The sequence below is a fragment of the Cottoperca gobio genome, chromosome 5 (assembly GCF_900634415.1).
Source record: "Cottoperca gobio chromosome 5, fCotGob3.1, whole genome shotgun sequence".
Lineage (NCBI taxonomy): Eukaryota > Metazoa > Chordata > Actinopteri > Perciformes > Bovichtidae > Cottoperca > Cottoperca gobio.
Window position 1 is genome coordinate 16,887,828 of NC_041359.1, and position 21,209 is coordinate 16,909,036.

The following is a 21,209-nucleotide window of genomic DNA, read 5'->3' on the forward strand; positions in this document are numbered from 1 at the left end:
CCCATGAGTGGTGGGCCCACAGGATGGATGGATTGGAGGCACCACGTAGCTTCTTCGGGCGGTGCCCGACCGGGCTCCGTGGCAAACCCGGCCACCAGGCACTCGATGTCGGGCTCTCCCTCTGGGCCTGGCTCCAGACGGAGGCCCCGGGCTTCCTCCGGGCAGGGTCTCTCCTTATCTTTCCCTTTCTTTCATGAAGTCGTTGTTTGAGTGGATGTTTGAAAGTAAAAATTTTCCCGTATTAGTATAAAATAATCTATAAGAGGTTTAAGTCACACATGAAGATGACCAACAGCAGGTGTCCAACCATGATGACGCTGAATACTAAGACTATCCAGAAATCCTCCAAAGACTATACCTGTTGGACTTCGACAGACACAAGACTCAATTTGCAGAACCTTCTCTCAGAAAAGAACACAGCAAGCATCAGAATGTAATCATACTATTAAAGAAGCCACAGAAAAACACACAGTACTTGACATCGCCTCCGTGTTGTATATTTAGATCAGCAGAGTGTGGGCTACCTGGTGAGGAAAGATAAGAGAATTAACTTATTTTTACCGCGTTATAAAGAAATACGAGGCCACTAAATGTGTAGTGGCAGTTGGAAAGACACATGTGAACAGGAAATAAATAGGGACGTTAAATGTATCCATTATGTTATATTTGTTTCTTTGTTGTGAAGGGAAGGAAAAACACTAGGAAAATAGTGTGATTGCTGAATCAGCAATATTGTTCTATATTTGTATTAATATTACATCTTGTGTTGATAGTATTATATGACGCATATACTGTAAGCATCTATTAAAATAATCCAACATGTACTGTAGATGGTAGTGTTACACGCTGTAATATTTCATTGACACAACCATTGACTGTAAGTTCATTCTTTCTGTATCTAATTAATTGAAGTAAAAGTATTTATAATTGTTTTTATCATTACCTATTTATGAGCTGAAAGTAGGTCAGTCCCTCCACGTCAGCATGTACACAGGGCCCGCTATCACTGAATGTATAGCCTGTTTTCAATATGACAGTTAGGCTATACAAGGCTGCACAGGTTTGTAAACAGTTGATCTACATTCAGTTTATAGAGCTGACCACAAAAGAACACTGAGGCCTCTACAGAGGCTTCAGAGATACCAATATAGAGACCACTTCTATGCAGCTGCTTTTGTTATCTGATAAGAATAGAAAACTTCATCTGACATGATACTGAGAGGTGTGGTGTGTGCATCTTATAGCCTACCTGATTATTTGAGTGTTATTTTTTCTTTTGAAGATTTAAGACATTTTCGACCTCGAATATTTGAAGTAGATTTTGCACTATCCATGCAGCACTTCTATAAAATATTAAAACAGATGGATTGGACCTTGGCGAGGTAAGATGACACATTCAAAGAATTCAAAATAGGGTAAATAAGGTGGATGAATTATTTCGCCAAGGTCCCTGCCGGCTTTAATATATAAACCCTAATGGATCGCACCTGGTGCTGATGTGATTCACCTGGCCTCATTTTACCGGAAGCTGCTCAGCTGTATAAAGACTGAGACGTGCTAGACGTAGCATACTTTTAGTCTTCACGTAACGTGCCGAGTCAGTCATTGTTTTGTTTTTATATTGAATTCTAAGTAATGCCTCCTAAAAAGCCAACAGCAAACTCTGCTGATCCGCCTGCGCCGTCCGTACCTGTGGAAGAGAAAAATTCAGGTTTTTTATTTAAATGTAGCACTATGTGACTGTTGAACACATTATTTAAAACTGAAAATGTCAAACCGTTTCCTACAAATGTATACATTTAAATGGTATATGTGTGCTCGTTTCCTTTCTAGAAGCTGCGACGCTGCGCAAACCTGCTGCTCATCCCTCCACAACGACTATGGTGAAAGAAGCACTTAAAGAGTTGGACTCGCGCAAAGGGCTTTCATCCCAAGCTATACAGAATTATATTAAACAAAAATACCCCTCAGTGGATATATTAAAGTTGAAGCACTTGGTCCGCAGAGCCCTGAAAAAAGGAATCGAGACTGGCACCTTGGTGCGGCCTGCCAACTCTAATGTCACTACAGGCGCAACGGGAAAATTTCGGGTAAGCTGTCAAGTCTACAACTTCATCAAAGAGGGTCAAATAACGTGATTAATCGGGCCTTGTCCTGTCTTTAGCTTGCACCAGAAGTCAAGGAGGCAAAGCCAAAAACAGAGAATGTGGATCCCAATGTGCAGAAGGTGCCCAAATCAGCAAAGGATGAAACTAAGAAGCCCAAAAAAGCAGGTATGAATAAAACCGGAAAATGACTACCACTAATGTAAGCCATCTTTGGAAGTGTCTGTTTATAATAGCTTAACTCTTTAAAGGTGCAGCCAAGAAGAAAGACCCTGCCAGTGAAGAGGCCACGTCACAGGAGGTGAGACAATGTTTGTGTTGAGATGGGGAAAATAATGACAAGTGTTCATGTCCACTGTATGATCTGGGAATATATGGGCCTGCAGTAAATTTGACTTTTTAAAGTCATAAGCCTACTTTGATTTTAGAAGGAAAACAATATTGACTTTTATTTGACCATTTTCTGGTAATTAAAAGTACATAAACTCTTTTTCCACCAGAATGCTCACCTGGCAGATTAGAAACTCAGGGGCATGCATCATGATGATTATGCACATTTAACCTTTTCACACAGTGGGTTGGCTGACATTCAATGTTCTTAGTGTGTTGACCTGCTAACTAAACTAAAATGGAAAATATCAAAATGTAGGACTTAAAACATACAATTCTGACTGTTTTAGGAATCAAAGCCTCCCAAAAGGTCCAAGAAGGAAAAAGAGGCTACTACCTCAAAGGCTGCTCCTGAGGTTACTACCTCAAAGGTTGCTCCAGCAAAGAAGCCAAAAGCTAAAAAAGCTGCAGAGGAGAAGGAGGATGTCGAGGGAGTCTCTGACTCAGCCAAAACTAAAGCGACAAAGACCACCAAAGTGACAAAGGCAGGAAAGCCGTCTCTGAGCAAGGCAGCTAAAGCGGGCAGCGACGCCAAAGCAACTGGGAAACGAGGAAAGAAGACTCCAGAGTAAACTTATAATTGATGTTTTATACTGTGTTGTTTTGCAATAAAATCTTACGTTTTGGATCTTGTGTGGTAAATTCTCAGGCTTTAGAGCATGATCGTGTGTCATTGTGCTTGTCGGGATATACTGGAGCTTCAAGTAGGCTTGGCGGAATTTAATTTAAAAAATGTAATACTAATATAGCCACTAATGTTGGGCTTTAAAACTGCAACACAATCTGCTCCTGTGGACATTCAATGTTTTTAGATGGAACTTCAAAAGGAAACTTAGGTTTGACTTGTTTACTAGGGGGAGTGTTTTACGAGTCATTTAAGACCTTGATGCTAAAGTAGTCTTTCATTAGATTCTTGAAAAGATGCCAGAGTGATGCTTGAGCTAAGTTTCATTTGTCTCCATAAGGCCGAGTGCAGAAAAGGTATTTTGGATACTCAAATGGCAATCCAGTGCCTTAAGAGGAAGGAGAACACTACAAAAAGCATGCGGCTGCATGTTTTCATCAAGGGAATGATGCGGCTGGACACGCACAGCAGAATAACAGCCAGCAGTATATTGATTAGATTTCCAAGTAGAGTCCGTGCTGTGTCCAAACCTTCAATCTGCACCGCCTGCTGCTGCAGCTCCATCTTTAACAAATGTCTGACATGCCTCCAGCGCCTCCTATGGGAGAGAGACAAAACTGAGTGAATGTGCGCTGACTTAGACATGTACAGCACCAATTGTTTTATCATAGCTTTTCTATGGCTATTTTGACTTGTGATAGCCATGATTAAATTACCTGCAACAGAGCCTCAGGGCAAAGTCCCCAGGCTCCTGTTTTTTAATATACTGAAATACTACCTAGCCCAAGATTTCAATATCATTTAAACACTTTAGAAATATTCATAATTTAACAGATTGTAAGTGTTAAAACTAGATATTTACACATCAATAATTGATAAATAAGCAGAACCTACAGTAATGCCCTTATGTCAGTGGATATTGTGCATTTTCCTAATCAAATGTCAACTACACTACAAAGCATCAGCATCATCCAGCATTAGTCACAGCAGGAAAAACACAGGTGTAGCTAATATTGATTGTCCATTCCAACTTGAGTGCAACACAGACACTTTATTATTAGTAACACCTGTGCTTTTCTTGCTATGATGTAAAAATGTCTTCTGTGAAAAGACTTATACAAGTGAAGCTTACATGAATATCTGCAGCTCTTTCGTAAAACTGATAAACAGTCCGCTCCTAAATGATGGCCTCTTTAAAGTTTAGAATTTCATTCTGGTGCAGTTATGTCAAGTCATTGAGCTGTTCTAAACGTTCACTCCTGCAAAATAGTAATGGCAGCAGTATATCACAAACACAAACACAGGACAGGTTAAGCCCACCAAGTCATATATTAAGCATATTCTACCTGCATCTCTCCTCTTGCACAATAGCAGTGTAGTTTTGTTGGTGGTAGTATTTTAAGTTTTCCAAGCATTCCTCAAGTTGGCCTTTGTTTTCCTGGAGCTCTTGGGTCTCATGGAGTATAGTATCAAAGCCTGCATGATCAGGAGTGTTTTCCCTGGAGCTAGAGGATCCTCGATGGGCTCCTACACCAGACGTAGCAGAACAACCATCATCACTGCCATATGTCGGGCTGGACTGCAGCTGCCCTGTCCTAAGGACCCTCGTTCCCCGAGGACAAACACCCTCATCTCCCTGGGTTTCATCAAAGTCTTTCAGGGCTGCAATGTTAACTTTTGCAGATGAAGGAGGAGATGTTGCTCAGCTTGGACACCACAGCTCAAATTGAAGAGTAAGTAGCCAGAGAGAAGCTGGAGAGACTTCCTGTCACCTGTATTTGGCACGATTGCGTTAGTGGACAACTACTCAGGCCACTTAAAAAGTTGGGTAGCACTGACCTTTTTTGAGCATGCCAAAAGCCAGTCTTACTTTTCATATTACAATAGTAGGCTATAGACAGAATTGTTCTCTAAGGTGAGGATCTGATAATGGGACTAGGAGTGTGTGTTTTGGCAACAACGTTACTAGAAAGCACACAACTGGGGCATGTCTTAGCCTGAGGGATGCTGTTAACTCCATGTAAACTAAACAGTTTTTATTGGAACTGCTTTCTACCAAAGACCCGACCGTATAAAACTGTTGACAGTTGGTTCACAAAGCACTGAATTGAAGTCAAACTTGTAATATATAGCGTTATACATTTTTATTGTATTTTGTTTTCATTGCTTTGAGCATCATCAAAATATCTTCACTGAATTGCGGCGGAGGCAGATATTTAAGAGACAAATCAAATCCTGTAAGAAAAAAAACTCATCTGCATGGTCACATGCCTCTAAAGGGATGTTTAATGAGAGAATGTGCTATTTGTTATGCGAGTGAACGGACTTAAACTTAGTTATATTGGTAGCTGCTTGTCTGGCTTTAAATTGCAGACTTCCAACCTGTCAGGCCTAGATCATATCGCTCATGATAACTGATGTAACGTTAGCTTAGCTACCGTAGCCACCCGGGGTCAGTCAGCTGCTTTGACTTAATTAAAAGCATTTAGTAAACATCATACCACTGTTCTGAACATGCTCGGCATTCCGTCTGATAGAGTTGCGTGCAAAATAAATAATGTAGGTTAACGTTAGTTAAACAACAACACTACGTATTTCGTTTTAGCTACTGTTAGCAGTTAAACTAACGTTAGCTAACGAGTTAGCGACTGCTAACAGATGTGCATGTTGCTTAGCAACAGTAAAGTATTAAGGGAAAGTGAGTTAACGCTATGAAATAGAGATAACACTTTTCATCTGAAATGAATAGAGTTTGGATCCGCCTTTTTATATGATAAGAGCCGTTTTAATAAGTTGTCAAAATGCTAGTTTAAGTCGATGTGGTTAGTCAAAACCTGTAAATGAGATGGGAAAGCTGGTTTAAGTCAGACTGAGTCAGGTTCACTCACTGAATAAAGATGGTTCAAGTCAAAGTGTTGAAGCAGAGAAGGGTTCACCTACCTTCAAGGTTCATGGATCAGAGGAATAGTCTATAAGAGCCTACTGACTGACATCTCCCCGACTCCACTGTTGGCTTTGTTGCATCTTTTAGTAAAACAGTTGCTAATTTAGCCTGATAAAAAGGGTAAAAAAAAATTGACAGCACACATTTGACATGTCAATGCAGGAAAAGCGCAGGTGTAATTAATAACATTGTTGGCTCAATTGCTTTAAATGACCTAGTAGGCTACTCCAGTCATTAAACACAATTCAAGGACCTCCTGTAAATGTAATACAGCCATCATAAATGTTATTAAGTACACCTGTGCTTTTCCTGCTATGACATGTCAAAATGTCTGCTGTAAAAAAGGTCTATTAAGGTCTCTTGGTGGCATCTCACTAACCCTAATGCACTTGAAGATGTTGGCAGTACTAGGAGGAAAGTGCTAACATGTCATAGTTTTGGTACTGGGTTTTTCCACCTTTGTAACAAGTAAAACATCAAAAAATGGAGGATAATGTATTAACTAATAATACCAGAAACATACACAATTTATGCTTCTGTTATGTCGCCCTAAAAACCAATTAATCCTCTTTTATGTAAATGTTTCCTTGATTTTAGGAGGATTACAAGTCTCCTGGAAAGGGAGGCTTCTCGCTGTTCATAACCCCTGTAAGAACACAAATACTCAGTGCAGTATAGTGCACACATACTATGGCCACCGAGTGAACCAAAAACCCAAACAAGAGGCTTTCTGTAGTGTAATGTGTGATGTACAATTTAGCGATGGCATGACATTGGAGACAAATACAAGTTAAACTTTCAATTTCACCTTTTAAAACAGCAAATTTATTTGTCTTTAAAAAATAAAAAATCAACTAAAAAGTATTACTATTTCATTGTCACTAATATAAACAGTACGGAAGCACTGAGTCTTTGAGCACTTTATCCGCTCTTCAAGTATGTTAATTCAGTTCATAGATTATTTTTCTGCAGTGGAAAAGCCCCCAGGATAGTAGGATCCAGCTGGCCCAGAGGGCAGGGTTGCACCACCAAACTTCAAGTTCTTGATAATAATATCCTGGTTGAGGCAGAACCAGTGTTGTTGACTTCACACATCAGAAACAAGTTGAGAACCCACTAATATTTGATCCAGTGACAAGTCTGATTCCAGAGCAATGTAGCTGATGCGTAAGCACCCCTATCTTCAGAGCGTAGTGAGCAGGAAGAGGAAGAGTTGGTCACACAAGATGAAATTTGAATAGATCGAGTATAAGGGACAGAAGGAGCGGACTGAAAAATCAAAGTGGCAAGACCAGATCAAAAAGAAAATACGGACAACTAAATCAGCAGAACAGTCAGCTTATTACAGTTTAAAAATAATAATAAAAAGCCATCAATCAGCTGTATTAAAAAAAGCGGTGACTTCAAAACAATACCACTTGAATCAGCTCAAAAGTAATAAAACTCTGAATTACAATTTCTTCAGTGGGGGAAACAATGCAAAGTTTTCCACATGTAAACAAATTCACTCAGGAGAGAAATCAAGTGTGCAGTTCTCTCAGCCCCTCCTTCAACTATGCCCCATTCACCCTTACACTATGTGCTTGTGCCACAATTGCACCAAAGATTGCAAGTCAATACCAAACATTCAGCCTTTTCTCCCCTTATTCTTCTCAAAACACATTTTAGAAAGTGATAAAGTGACAAACCTCTGATGCAACTCTCCTGAGTGTTTTGAGAAGCTGCTAAAAAAGGAAGAAAAAGAAGGACGATTGAGATTCAACCTCCTGTGTGGGTCAGTTTCCTCCCTTTACACATCAGCCCCAAACCCTCTGTCCCTTCATCATTTAAATAAGCCTCTCCAAGCCGGTCATCTGGGGTGCAGAAGAAAGTGATGCAGGTACTCTGAAATGGCATCCCAGTGCCTCCAGAGGAAGGCAAGGAGGATTACGAGGAGCAGCGTAGAAAGCGTGCGGCTGCGTGTTTTCATTAAGGGGACGACACAGTTAGCCACCGTGGATACAAACACCAAAAGGACTGCCATAACAGCCAGCAGTACATTGATTAGTTTTCCAAGAAGAGTCCGTGCTGTGGCGTTCTCCAAACCTTCAAGCTGCACCACCTGCTGTTGCTGCTGCTGCAGCTCCATCTTGGAGATACGTGTCTGACATGCCTCCAGCGCCTCCTACAGGTCAGACACAAAACAGTCAGTGAAATAGCTCTGATGAGAAGGAGAAACATCATGTTAATTATGGTGAGGCTTACCTGAATGTCCCTCGCTCTTTCGTAAGACTGGTAAGCAATCTTCTCTTCCATGCTGGCTAGTTCCTGTTTCAAGTTCAGAATTTCATTCTGGTGCAGTTCTGTCAAGTCATTGAGCTGTTCTTCTAAACGTTCACACCTGCAACATGGGACAACAACTCATTATAAACAGGACGTTTTCTTTCTACCCATACAGACCTACTATACTACAGTGCATCTGATATGATACCTGTATCGTTCCTCTTGCAGGGCCTCCATGATCACCGTGTAGTCCCGCTGATAGTGAGCTTTTAATTTTTCAAAGGACTCCTCCAGTCGACCTTGGTTTTCACGGAGCTCTTGGATCTCATGGAGTATAGCATCAAAGCCTGAGGCCTGGCCATGATCAAGGGTGTTGCCCTTGGAGCTAGGGGGGCCTCCAGGGGCTCCAGTCGTGCTGTTGGCTCCTGCAGAGCCAGAAGTAGCACTAGAACAGTCGTCATCACTGCCATACTTTGGGCTGCACTGCAAATGTCCTGTCCCAAGGGTCCTCGTTCCCCCAGGGCCAACACCCTCATCTCCCTGGGCTTCATCCAAAGAGTCTTTCAGGCCAGCAATGTTATCAGCACTGCCAAACTTGTTGCGGATGAGGGAGGCGATTTCTCTGGGCTTAGACACCACAGCTCCAGCTGCAGAATGAGTGGCTTGAGAGAAACTGGAGAGGCCCCCCGTCACCTGCAATGAGCGAGTTCACGTTAGTGCTCAGGTTGCATCGAGTTGCTATTGCAATATGAAAACTATTTCAACCACGGTCAAACTGATCTGAGGTTTGAGCACAGAGCCTGACATAGCACTCGTCATAAAACACACAGGAACAGTGTGAGCTGTATTAATTTAGAACAACGTATAATCCTGCAGTTTTAGTGCAAAACCATTCACAGGCTTTATAAAAGTCCAGGGATCTGACCAGATCTCTGCAGCTAACGGCTAAATCTGCACTGTGGAGGTTTCCTTTTGGAGATAATACCACAGTACATGGGTGGTAACACAGTACAACCAGACTTCTGTCACCACCTCAACCTCCTTCCGTCATTGTTACTCAGTAGAAGCAACAGATTTTACTGTAATTTGTATGTTTTGAGCGTCTTAAACAAATTGCTATTCACTTCATACATGTACAACACTATCCCTAACTGAGGAACTCATTCAGCTTTCTGCTTTAAAAGTGACACAGACTCCTGATACAAGACTACTTTAAACTGCTATTAGAAATCTTTCTCTCATGTTGACTCCACTTACCTGTGCCAGTTAAACCATGTGCCATACTTTCAAACCAATGTAAATAGACTATATACATATTTTATTGGTTACACCTGTGTTTGTCAAGTCAAATGTCTATTCTCTAGCAAGTTGTCTGCTTTCTTGGCCCCAAACATTTACTCAATCAATAAATTGAGATTAAATATTTCATTTCAGAAATTATTTTTCGGATGTTATGTTTTTATCAATAAAAATGACATAAAAGCCATTAAATATTCCTGAGTGGGATTTTGAAACAAAAGAACATGGAAGGCACCAGGAAAGCACACACCTTGGCTCCAACATCTTTCAGCCCCTGGTGCATGTCTCGGAAAACATCTTTGGGCTGGCGAGGGATGCCGTTGTGCTCTACCTCTCGAAGCTTCCGGTGGTAATGCTCCAGCTTCCTCTGCAGTTGCTGGATGGTCTGAGCTGACTTTTGGTTTTTCTTCTCGAACACCTGTTTGATGCGTGCACTCTGCTGTTTGTCTGCATTATTGGCGAGTTTCAGGTATTCCGCCACGTTGTCATCACGTGCAGTTTGTTCAATTTTAATTTGTTCTGTGAGTTTGAGGATCTTCTGTTGAAGTTGGGCAATGGCCTGCTTAGTTCGCTGGGGGTCTGGGGTACAGTCAACTACATCATACCCGTCTGCACCGTAGGGGAGGGCATTGGGTGACACAGCAGGGCCTGATCCATCATAACGATCCAGCTGTTTAAAAAATAAATAAACAGAAGAATAGGTAAAGAAAGAAAAGAAGAATGCTTTTGATCATTTGAAGTGTATCATCTCTGTATTTATTTATCATGCATTAGTTACAATACTTAATTTGGCGTTTATGATATTGTGTATCTCAATGGTAAAAATGTAACAGTATCTAATGTGACCACTGTTTAAATTTGAGTTTAAAATACAGTGAAGTATTGGCTTTAATATAAGGCAGTGACATTTAGGACATTTGGAAACCTGCAGCCTCCTTACATGTGGGATATGTTTGTCACTACACATTCACAACAAGGAGATGGCGCCAGTAAAACAAAGGTTCCCTTTCGTCACTTTACAGCTCCAGTTCAAGGAGTCACAGTTAGAGACACCGTGACTGTTGTGGGAAACAAAAGCTCTAAAACAGGTCAAGTTAACTGAGGATTGAGGAGTTATGACATTGATTTTAATTTGACCCCTCAGGAGTTTAGTTAGTTTGCAGTTTAGCTAAAAAGGCAAGTGCAAATGACGTGAAGCCATAAACAGTCATCAGAGCCTTGAGGCTCACACAGGGGCAACAAGAGGAGAGGTAAATATACATCTTGGTAATCAACACAAACTAAATTGGCCCCACTATAAGAGCTACCAGCACGTATTGGAAACGTGTCAGCTGTTGAGCTCCTTGTACTCTGAACCGCATTAATAAAGCTAGACTAGAGCGTTGGCTTTTCTGTCAACATACAGTACAGGAAGAGGTCATTACATTTTACATTGACAGAGAAGATTAGAAAGAACTACGAATGAAAAACGTTCCATTCTCCTTTACAGAGATGTTTGGTTGTTTGCCAACGTCTACCAATAAATGAGCTATTTGCTAGATACCTGCAGTTTAAGTTAAAATGCATGGAATCACGAATACAAACAATTATGCAGTACAAACATGTTCTTGAATAATTCATTTTTAATCTGTCTTTGTTGAAAGGGCGACGAAGCATGGTGGCAAAGCAACAGACGACTTGTGTTCAACCTCAGCCGAGGATTGTCGATTACAAATAATCGCCATACGTTTTTTAAGATAAACAGGAATACAGGTAGTGAACTGTTTCCATATTGTATATAACATCTGTTGATAAACTTAATTTGTGCTTCCACTGAGATGCTAGAGCTGCAAAAACAGTTGTTGACCCCCCGTGTTTTACGACGTCTACTTTTCTCCCGATTTGTCATTCCAGAGATGCTCCTGTCAGACTGCTGGCATCAAGCCCTACTTTAATGGCCCTATAGTGTGTAAACACTTTTGATCGTCTTCTCTAATTACCGTGTCATGTTGTATACAGTCTTGTACTTTTGGCCATTTAAACCCCTTTTTTACACCCTCCTACAGTTTAATAACACTGAAGATGTTGTTTCCAGATTTCTATCAATATTTAATGTAAAAATTAATAAACAATCATCAAACACGTTTGAGTTTGTGTATCCCTACAAGCCTTCTCTGACCTGAAGTACACTCAGAGACAGCAAAAGACTAAATTTAGAAAGGCTTAAAGCACATAGTCACCAACCACTCAAAGGCAATCTCTGACCTTTCACCGGTTCATCCGGGCACATCTAAACCATTAACAGCCTCACTTTCGCACAATTCACTTAGTTTTGACATTCTTGCACAGATTAGTGCATGATTCACTTTTATCTTTTTTTTTTTTTTTACAGCTAGGTTGCAAACAACTACAATGCATTTAATTTGTTTCCTCATGAGTGCACAGTGTCTCTTTTGATTATGACTTGCATCTGAATGTTTTATGTCCTGAAGCCAACATTTCTATGAATACAACATTTTAGGATTAAACTCAGTAAAATAATGCCATGTTTTTGTTATGCAATTTGTACCACACGTTCTCAGACAATAGGGGGGGAAAAGATTAAGAATTAAAATGTTAGTTTTTTTGAACACACAAATGTAATATACATATAAATAGAGGAGATCGTCAGTGTTCCATAACAACATAATGTTGTCGGGACACTGTTAATAATGCATACAAACGAAGAGCGAATATAATATGGTTTTGGTCTTGGTATAGTTTTTTTGTTGTTGGGACAAACAGGTTCTGCATTTTAGAACTAGTTCCCATCATGTTCTGGGGATGCAAGCAGGATATACAGCATGTTGTCATAGTCAGGGAGGTAACTGTTGGCAACACCTTCGAGTGTTTTTGTTTACAGTTTGGCAAATTAGCATCTTGGAAGGTGATACTGCATTAGCTACTAGCAGTCTTTGGTGCACAGACAACAATACTAATTACTTTTGATACTTTATAAAACATCTAAACATGATAAATACGATGCAAGTTCTGAATTTTATTTTCTATGATTACTAATCTGTTTATCTGTGACGGACATTGACAATATCTCTGTAAAGTGTAAGTCACGCTGATTCCAGGAGTGTTTATCATGTCTGTCTGTTGAGATTTGAGTTGTACTCACAGAAGATGAGTCATGTCCTGAGTTTTTTTCTCCTTCTCCATGCGCCCCCACATACTGGCAATCTAGGTAATTACCTATGTAACCTATCATGTATCACAAACCTCCCAGTGCATCACTTGCATCAGGACTGGAACTTCTTCCTACTCTGTAAAGAATGTACTGTTCATGACCACTGTTTATTTCTCACCTGGACCACTTGACAGGCCTGAGACACTCACCTTGTCAGGCTCCTCAGTTGAGTGGTAACCAGAGGTCAGCAGCATGTCAGCTAGAGCTGGACTGCTGGGTGTGTCTGTAGTCGAGGAGGAGCGTGGGCGTCCAGCCTGCAGCAGTGCTTCATGGGTGCTGCGCCGGTGGATCTGTGGGCTACCTTTCTGGGGAGGATCCCCAGTGCCCCCCACCTTGCTGCGGCGGCTCTGCAGGCTGGTGCCTCGCTTCATTATTGGTGGAGCACCTCGGATCTGCTGCAGAACACGGCTCAGAGCTGCGGGAGGGGCGGAAGCGGCAGGGTTGTCAGAATCCAAAAGGAGGGGCGAGGAGGCAGGAGCGTCCCCTACTTCTGACCCTACATCAGTGGGTTCGGAGGGAGGGGCGCCTGTGCAGGACGAGACGGAGTCATGTGGGGAAACGGAGGAGCGCCGGCGCTGTGGCTGGAATAACTGCTTCAGGCCATGGCCCAACGCTCCCATGTTCTCCAGGGCATTATGGGTGATTTTGGACAAACCATGCTCTGACTCCGACGCCCTCCTGCCGACCTCCAGCTCCGCTCGGCCTCCTGTGTCCGGCTCCTCTGGACTCTGCTCACTACAACCCTGATCCATCAGAGACCTCCAGTTTCACAGTGAAGTGCTACCTGGGGGTGCAGGGGACAAGCTACGCCCCGTCGACACCCCCCCTCTGAGCGACTGGTTGAAACCCGGGAAGCAGAGGGGATGGCGCTCAGTTGGGCCTTTTGAGTGGACATGCATCTGTGGCTTCGCTCAATGTCATGCTTGTCTACCACAAAAGGAAAGTAAAATAAATTATGACATGCAGCAGTGAGTGATGAACATAATAAGTAGCAGAATATAAAACAACATTAAGCTAAATAAACTGGGTTGACACAGACATGACCACTTGTTTTCTTTTTACATTTTGTCCACAAATTATCTTTTTGCAAACAATTCATGATTTTAAAAAAAGCTTTATTTTCTCTCTGCTGAATGAGAACAGTAGGTATGCATTTTACCGTAACAGCATGTGGCATGTCAAACAGCGCCAACCCAGCAATGCAAAAACACAAAGTGCACAAAATAAACAAGCTTTGAGAACAGTTTCTGAAATGTCAAAGTTAGTTATATTGCACATGTTATATTGCACATGTTATATTGCACATGTCGATGCCTTAGGCTGTTGCAGAAATCACTTTCTATTGTCTATTGCTGGGCATTCAAGCCCTCGTGATAGTTTAATAATTACATTTCAGAAAGTATTCATTATGGAAATTAATAATCAACATAATTGAGAGTGCTCAGATGATGCTAAAAGAGAGACTACAGAGTGTGAAAAATGTAAATGAAATTCTAAACAGACAGTGATTATTAATCAATTCTCAACTGATTAATATGTTCAACGATCCACGGAGGTCTCCTCTTTGCATCTCATTTCATAACAATGCTAAATCATGTAATGTAAAAGGACCATTGCAAGACTTTGACTCCCAGACGACAGATTATATAAAAGCCTTTTGGTTTACCAACATGTAATGAGAGAGACAGTGACAAAGAAAGCAAGAGAGGAGGTGAGATAGTGTGTGACAGAAAGCTTACCATCAGCCCAGCTTCTCCTCTACTGACTCACAACTCAGGATTGACTAAATGAACAGAAATAGAAACAAGAAAAACCTGAATAATATGCTCCATACAACAGAAAAGGAAAAAGTTCAACAATAGGCATCACACAAACCTTCAACTCAGTAGTAAGCGGTAATAATGGGTATGTAAAGGGAGCTGCACCAGATGAGAGACTTAAAAGCCTCTAACTTGCTGACCATATGAAACTGTCAACGACCTAATGGACCTTTGTTTAAAATCTTAAGAGCCAGCAGTAATGTGATGCATGATGAGCCTTGTTATGTTGTAATGGCAACTACTGTACAGCATACATGACATGACAACATTAACATGACAGCAGCTCTAGACATTGTTCAAGTAATCCTACTTCCCATGTCTCGGGTTTTTAAGACTTTTGAAAGATAGATTTAAGACATTTTAATATCAATAAAGTCCTTATTTTTAGAATAATGACTTCAATGCCCTTTAAGACTTTTAAAGATCAGCGAGAACCCTGATTATTATTGCCTGTACTTATTTCAAACTATCTAGTTCACGGGAAAAACTTTCCTAAAAATGCAGACCCAGACAGCAGGCAGTTTTGTTCTTGACTACTATAAATGGTTTAATGGTTTATTTTTTGTACTTGAGTGTTCAAGCATTCCCATTTCTATTCCCATCAGTGGCTTCTTAAATCTACGCTCAAAATGTACTTTTATCGCACTGACTACGCTGGTTTCACCTGATTCTAGTTTTTATTCTGTTTTACTATTTAAATTGGTATGTTGCTCTTTAAGTATATTTGTTATTGCTGCTGTTTTAATCGTTTTGTGTGAAGCACTTTAAAACTTTCTTTTGATTACTGCTATATAAATAAAGACATTAATATTTATTATTATTATTACCCTACTTTACATTCCGAGCACCCAGACAGGCTGTTTGACAAGGCAGAGTGAGAAGAATGTTTCTTTAAAGGAATATCCCAAGCCTAAAGAGAAAACGATTCGACGAGTCAGCAGAGCTACGAAGTATCATCTAACAAGCCAGCAGCACAATCTAGCACCAAAACCTTCTGAAATGCTCCATTAGTGATACACAGTGACTCATTACTGCTAGTCCGGCTGTTATCTCTGCAGTGTTGGATAAGAAAGCACTCTGCTAAAGGGTACATAGTAGTGAATAATACACTAATAAAAACAGTACCCTTACCAAGTCTAGCAGATCAACATGCTTAAAGAAAAGTTTTGTTTTTAATTGTATTACTTAACATTTACTGCTGTCACTTCTTATCATTACTCAAAACAAATGAAAGCAAGGATATATTATTTGAGTATCCCTCCCTTCGTAGGGGCAATACTTGAAGTATAAACAGACTACTGGTAACTGCATTTACTCAAACTTTAACAAGTTAACAAAAACATAATGAAGTTATGTTACACATTACGTGTAATTGTCTACACTGTTGCTGCTTTAAAACTAAGGTGCCAGGCATAGGTTAACATCTTGCTGGCTCTTTGATATACAAGTCATATTCTTAAGGCCATCAATGATCTCATATAGACTATACAACGATGTAGACAACTGATTTACCTCCAAGCTTCATCTATGAATACCTCAGATCATAAAAACAGTTACTCTTCAACCACATTTCCTGATCCTGAATCATTGATCACAGACAAAGCCTTTCAGTGATTCAGTGTGACTTCTTGCTGTAGAGACTCAAGACGAGACATAGGAACAGACAGCCCACACAGACACAGAACTATATCCCTCATCTACAATGAAAATACAATGACGTCCGACTCCTCCAGGCTAAGGGCAAAGTGTTCTCTCCAAAGTGGGTCAGCCAACATTCGCCTATCACTCTCTCTCTGTACGTGCAGGGCTCCAAGGTCACACCATCTACAGAGTGTAGTGCAAGTCGAGCAGCATCTAAGCTTTTGCTTTCGTTAAAGAAACATGTCGGCAAAATGACGTCCTGGAAGCTTCATAAGCCCTACAAGCTTTATTCCAGTATTCCTACATCTGCGTATATCACTTATGTTCGCATTCATTAGATTCAGATTTATATTAAGTATTGAAAATAGGATTAAAAATCATATACTGTATATTGTGAAGCTCTTTTTCATTGTCTCTCCATGTTTCTCCTCACTTTCTATAACTGATCACATTTTGTTAGAGGATGCATTGAAAGCAAGAGGGAATAGTATTTTCTCAGTAGGCAACTCTACAGCTTTCTATTGCATAGAAACATGTGGGAGAAAATTATTTTACACTGATATAAGTAACAGCGACAATAGTCTTGTTCAGCAAAGATCTGTAAAAACCAAAAACGATTAGCTTTAGTTACAATAGAGATACACACAACTCAGCAAGAGCACATAAACATACCTTCAGATCTGGTCATCAGCAGATGATTTGTGGATCTTTTAACACAGGAAAAGGTTTAATGGAAGCGAAGTTCCAGCACTGTTTCCTCTTGGTAATTTTTACAACTGGAAAACTGGTGGGATAGCTGTAAAACTTTAGTCAGCTGTTTCCGTGGACATTTAGAAAAATCACATGCTGCAAAGAAAAACAAAAAAAACAGAAGCAAGACAGAGTGAGAAACGGTTTGTTGTGGGATGTCTGGCACCTAAGGAACACAAGTGATGCCCCGATTTATTAAAATGTTATCCGACCGACCTATTCATCTTGTACTCAAGTCTCTAGGTATTATTGTTTTAATGATGTTCTTCTGTATGTCACTTAGTGAAATGCTATATAGGCTGTATGTGATAATCATACGAGTTAACCTCAGTATTACTCAATTATTTTACATCGACATTTAGAAGAATTCTTATGTAAGGCTTTATATAAGTTTGCTGCTCTGTATGAATCAGCTGCCCAGACTTGATTGCTGGGCCTATTCCCCTCTAACTGAATGAATTCAAAACATTAATCAATAGTTCAAATACACGGTGAGGGGAAAGCAGAAAAACAAGGCAATAGTTTTCATTGATCTGTCAAATATTTATACCATCAGGGCTTCACATCAGATGTTATTTTATCCTCACATCCCACTTGATTTTGTATCACTTCATGATACATAAGGGATCAAATAATAATCATATTCATAATCATAAATTGTATGCAGGCTATGACAACTGATATAAGCTAAATGCATTCAGCCTCTCTGACTGATAAAAGTCACCATCGACCACACGACATGCATTCTGTTAACACTTTCATAGTGCAAAATATGGCAAATAAAATCAAAATAAACAAAAGGTTTCTAAAACAATTGTAATTGTGTTGATCCAGCATCTAAACCAACCAGCTCAGAGACATTTTGCATGGGGTGCAACGCAACTGGCCTTGATCTTATGAGGTTATCGTTGCCTTCATTTGCATGGCATCACAGCAAGTCGAGATAATAATAATAATAATAATAATAATAATAATATTATTAACATAGCTAATAATATTAACAGAGCTAATAGGAGATTGAATATTGTAGTTACATTCATTAGTGTACAATATCAAAACCATCACCAATAAACCAATAACTAATTTATGACTGCTGAATGTGTAATTAGGCAAATGTTCACTAACAAGTTAAACTACTTTACAACTTTATAAAACAATCACATATTATAGTTGTTGTATTTCAGATGGTAGTTGAGTTATTCTGCAAAAAAGTGGCAAAACAACAACAACAATGAATGCAGGATTCACAGTGAAAAGGTCGACGCTACAGCGGCTGGTCCGGAGGGAGGAATGGTTAGGTTAGGAGTGAAAACCCCACAGGATACTTCAGAATAAGTATGTTATGTAAAGTGGTGTTAAATGATTGACCTTCTTTAAAATGAATGAAACAGACTGGGCCTGTTATACAGTCCATTGTAAGATCTGATATTTGAGGCTAATGACATTTGAAGTGATTACTCCACCCAAACAAACCAGTACAGCCTTTTTTTTTTACAATAAACTCATTCAAGTCTGTGGCTTCAAAACTTTAAAACTAGAGTTTTAATGTTATACAGCACAGGCCTCCAAGGCGTTGTAGCTTAATTAATTGTGTGATGGTAATTATTAGTGCTGAATAGCCCCTGGGAATATCTGCAGGACATTAATGAACCATTTGTCTGTCTTATAGAACTGAGATACAATTATTCAACATGACGATTTAGCATCAACAAAGGGTAAACACAACAATGTATTAATAATGACATCGCTCTCTGCATGAATGCAGTCATACGTGCATTCCGATGAGATCATCACCAACCCTTCCGTAATAATAACACCTACTCGCGTAACAACAAAGTTTCCTCTTCCTCAGGCTATTAAAACACAAACTCTCATTAACACACAGAGAGCTCACTGTCACCACACAGATTAGGTGAGTTAATTGAATTACTCAATAGGTTACAGGTGCATTCGGTGTCATTACATGTAGGCTCACAGTAGTAACGTTATACGCGAATGCTTATAAATTAAAAAGCAGATGGTGTGATAAAGTAAATCATGTACACAAACAGCGGGTTGTATGTATGAGTAGCGTTAATAAGTCACTGCAAATAGTCTGAGCCCAACGGTTTAACGTTAGCTTGAGATAAGAAGAGGATGAAATTAGCTGCTCGCTCGCCAACGTTTGTAGGCCTGACCTCCAACACACTGAACTGTAGGATGTATGTGCTGAAAACATCAATGTAGGTTATCGTTATATTGTACAGTGGTGCTGACCGTTGCGGTAGATAAAGGTAGGATGCATCGTTGACCCCGTTTTGATGGCTTGTCTGCTCCTCTTGTAGCTAGCAGTACATGCTAATGTGGTGCACCGGGGGATGTTCGTTTTAATGTATAGTGCACACCGGCGCTGCTGAGCGGGGCGAGGTTATGTGTAGATAGTATAGTATAATATTTATTTGACTGTGTTTCTATGATAGAAACGAACACAAAAGCTATTAGGACTACTCAAGTAATCGGAAAATACTTTGTAATCAAAATAAATAAGTTGTAAATACTTTTAGGTTTACATCTCCCACGTACAGTCCGATATTGTCTGGAGGCCTACGGCTTTTTGTTTTATGTTTTCTTCTTTTGTCATATATTAGGTTTTACTGTGATGCATTTTCAATATGATCAAATGAAATATATATTTTTCTGTACAATGTGTATTGTATTATTTGAAATGTGAGCAATGTTTATGTCCATGTCCAACTGCTGCAACCATAGCATTGAACTTTTACAAGCCATTTTTTGTTTTGTTTTTTTAACCCAAAACAACATAATGAGAGAGAGTTTGATGGATAACAGATTTAGATTAAAAACTAGTCTACATATGCTCATATGCTTTTACATTCAACATCACTGGCCAACACAAACATTACTGATTTAAATGCATAAATCAGATGATTATGTGATACACAAGCTTTCTAGTACAATCAGGCAGGTGGTATACCTGTACAAATAACTTGAAATACTTCTACATCAGCATTTTGGTTGTTGTACAATCATCACATAGCCACATATGTAATTACAGTGTAGTAGTACAATTTGTAACAAGTAATCCCTCTACCATCACATTGTTGATAAAGATATTGAGTCATAAATATTGAAGCATCCATTTATGCCATTATCAGCTCTTCTCCCAATATGAAACCAACCATTACAAATAAATGAAACTCCACTTTATAGAAATGCAGAATAATCCTGTCCAACTAACAGCAGCCCCATAACACCGTCCTCACAGGTGTGACAAGCTCAAACACATCGAGTGAATTTAGATTGGAGGTATTGGGTAGCCATCTGTCACAAACTCCCACCAGGGTTTCTTAATCACACCTTGGAGTCTTGTATTTCACGGTGGCGTATTTGTGTCCTACAGTTCACACAGTGTAGGTTTGCATTAGCTTAGAGCCCCCTCTTTGCCTTGGTGATATAAGACAGTGTTTAACTGAGGACAAAGTCAAAAAAATGTCCAGAGGCATCTTAAAGTAACACGTCCAATTGAATTCAACATATCCTTGTCTGAACGCAGTGGAAAAATAAAATAATCCGGCCAGGGTGTTGTCTCCAAATGTAAACCTTTACAAAGCATAAGCATTAATTCGCTTTTCGTAATCACTCGCATGTAACTACACTTAACGTCGCCCGTCCAGACTATCCTGAGTGACAAAACAGGCGCTCACTCGCCGCCTGTCAGTTAGCTGGCTGGCTAGACTCAGTAGCTAAAAAGACATCGCTTCAGCTTCAGCCATGGTTAGCTTCAGGCAAACAGGGCACCTCGCCAGGCGGGCAGCGACAATTGGATAAACAACGGTAATAAACCGTAACCCTTGTACAGAACGGATAACAGCATATGAAAACACATTTCATTCATAGACCGGTTAGGTAAATGTGTGTTTTGCTGGCTTCAACTTACATGGGCGCTGAGAGGATTGTGTTGATGACCGTTCATTTCTCCCGATGGTGGAACACTCCCACGGTGACGTCAAGTAGCGTGCTCAACGTCAGAACAGCTGAGTACCACCCGACAGACAACCATCCCACGACATTACACAAAATATATCTAACAAACATGTGTATTTCTTTTACTTTCAGATGTTGATAACAAATGTACTTTCTGCAAGGCTGAACAAGAGAGTAT

General features: G+C 40.1%; 2 protein-coding genes and 1 long non-coding RNA gene across 4 annotated transcripts; 2 read left to right on the forward strand and 1 right to left on the reverse strand.

Annotated features, from left to right (window-relative positions):
* The first annotated feature begins 1,551 nt into the window (after positions 1–1,551).
* Positions 1,552–3,280, forward strand: LOC115007926 (protein B4). The gene is made up of 5 exons (XM_029431086.1): positions 1,552–1,711; positions 1,834–2,090; positions 2,165–2,273; positions 2,357–2,406; positions 2,786–3,280. The coding sequence occupies exons 1-5, from the start codon at positions 1,636–1,638 to the stop codon at positions 3,065–3,067; spliced, it is 774 nt and encodes a 257-aa protein (XP_029286946.1). The 5' UTR covers positions 1,552–1,635; the 3' UTR covers positions 3,068–3,280.
* Positions 3,281–4,731: 1,451 nt separating this feature from the next.
* Positions 4,732–11,618, forward strand: LOC115008064 (uncharacterized). The gene is made up of 3 exons (XR_003832270.1): positions 4,732–4,853; positions 11,269–11,377; positions 11,519–11,618. It is a non-coding gene; the product is annotated as an uncharacterized LOC115008064 (long non-coding RNA).
* tmcc1b (transmembrane and coiled-coil domain family 1b) lies at positions 6,861–21,091 on the reverse strand. 2 transcript variants are annotated; one of them, XM_029431283.1, is made up of 8 exons: positions 20,985–21,091; positions 16,970–17,143; positions 14,576–14,619; positions 12,986–13,763; positions 9,957–10,295; positions 8,535–9,019; positions 8,309–8,444; positions 6,861–8,228 (listed from the first exon to the last, which is right to left on the reverse strand). In XM_029431283.1, exons 4-8 carry the CDS (start codon positions 13,586–13,588, stop codon positions 7,914–7,916), a joined length of 1,878 nt encoding a protein of 625 aa, XP_029287143.1. In that variant the 5' UTR covers positions 13,589–13,763; positions 14,576–14,619; positions 16,970–17,143; positions 20,985–21,091; the 3' UTR covers positions 6,861–7,913. The 2 variants fall into 2 exon arrangements, with proteins under 2 accessions (XP_029287143.1, XP_029287142.1); XM_029431282.1 differs by having other exon boundaries at positions 9,876–10,295.
* Positions 21,092–21,209: the final 118 nt, after the last annotated feature.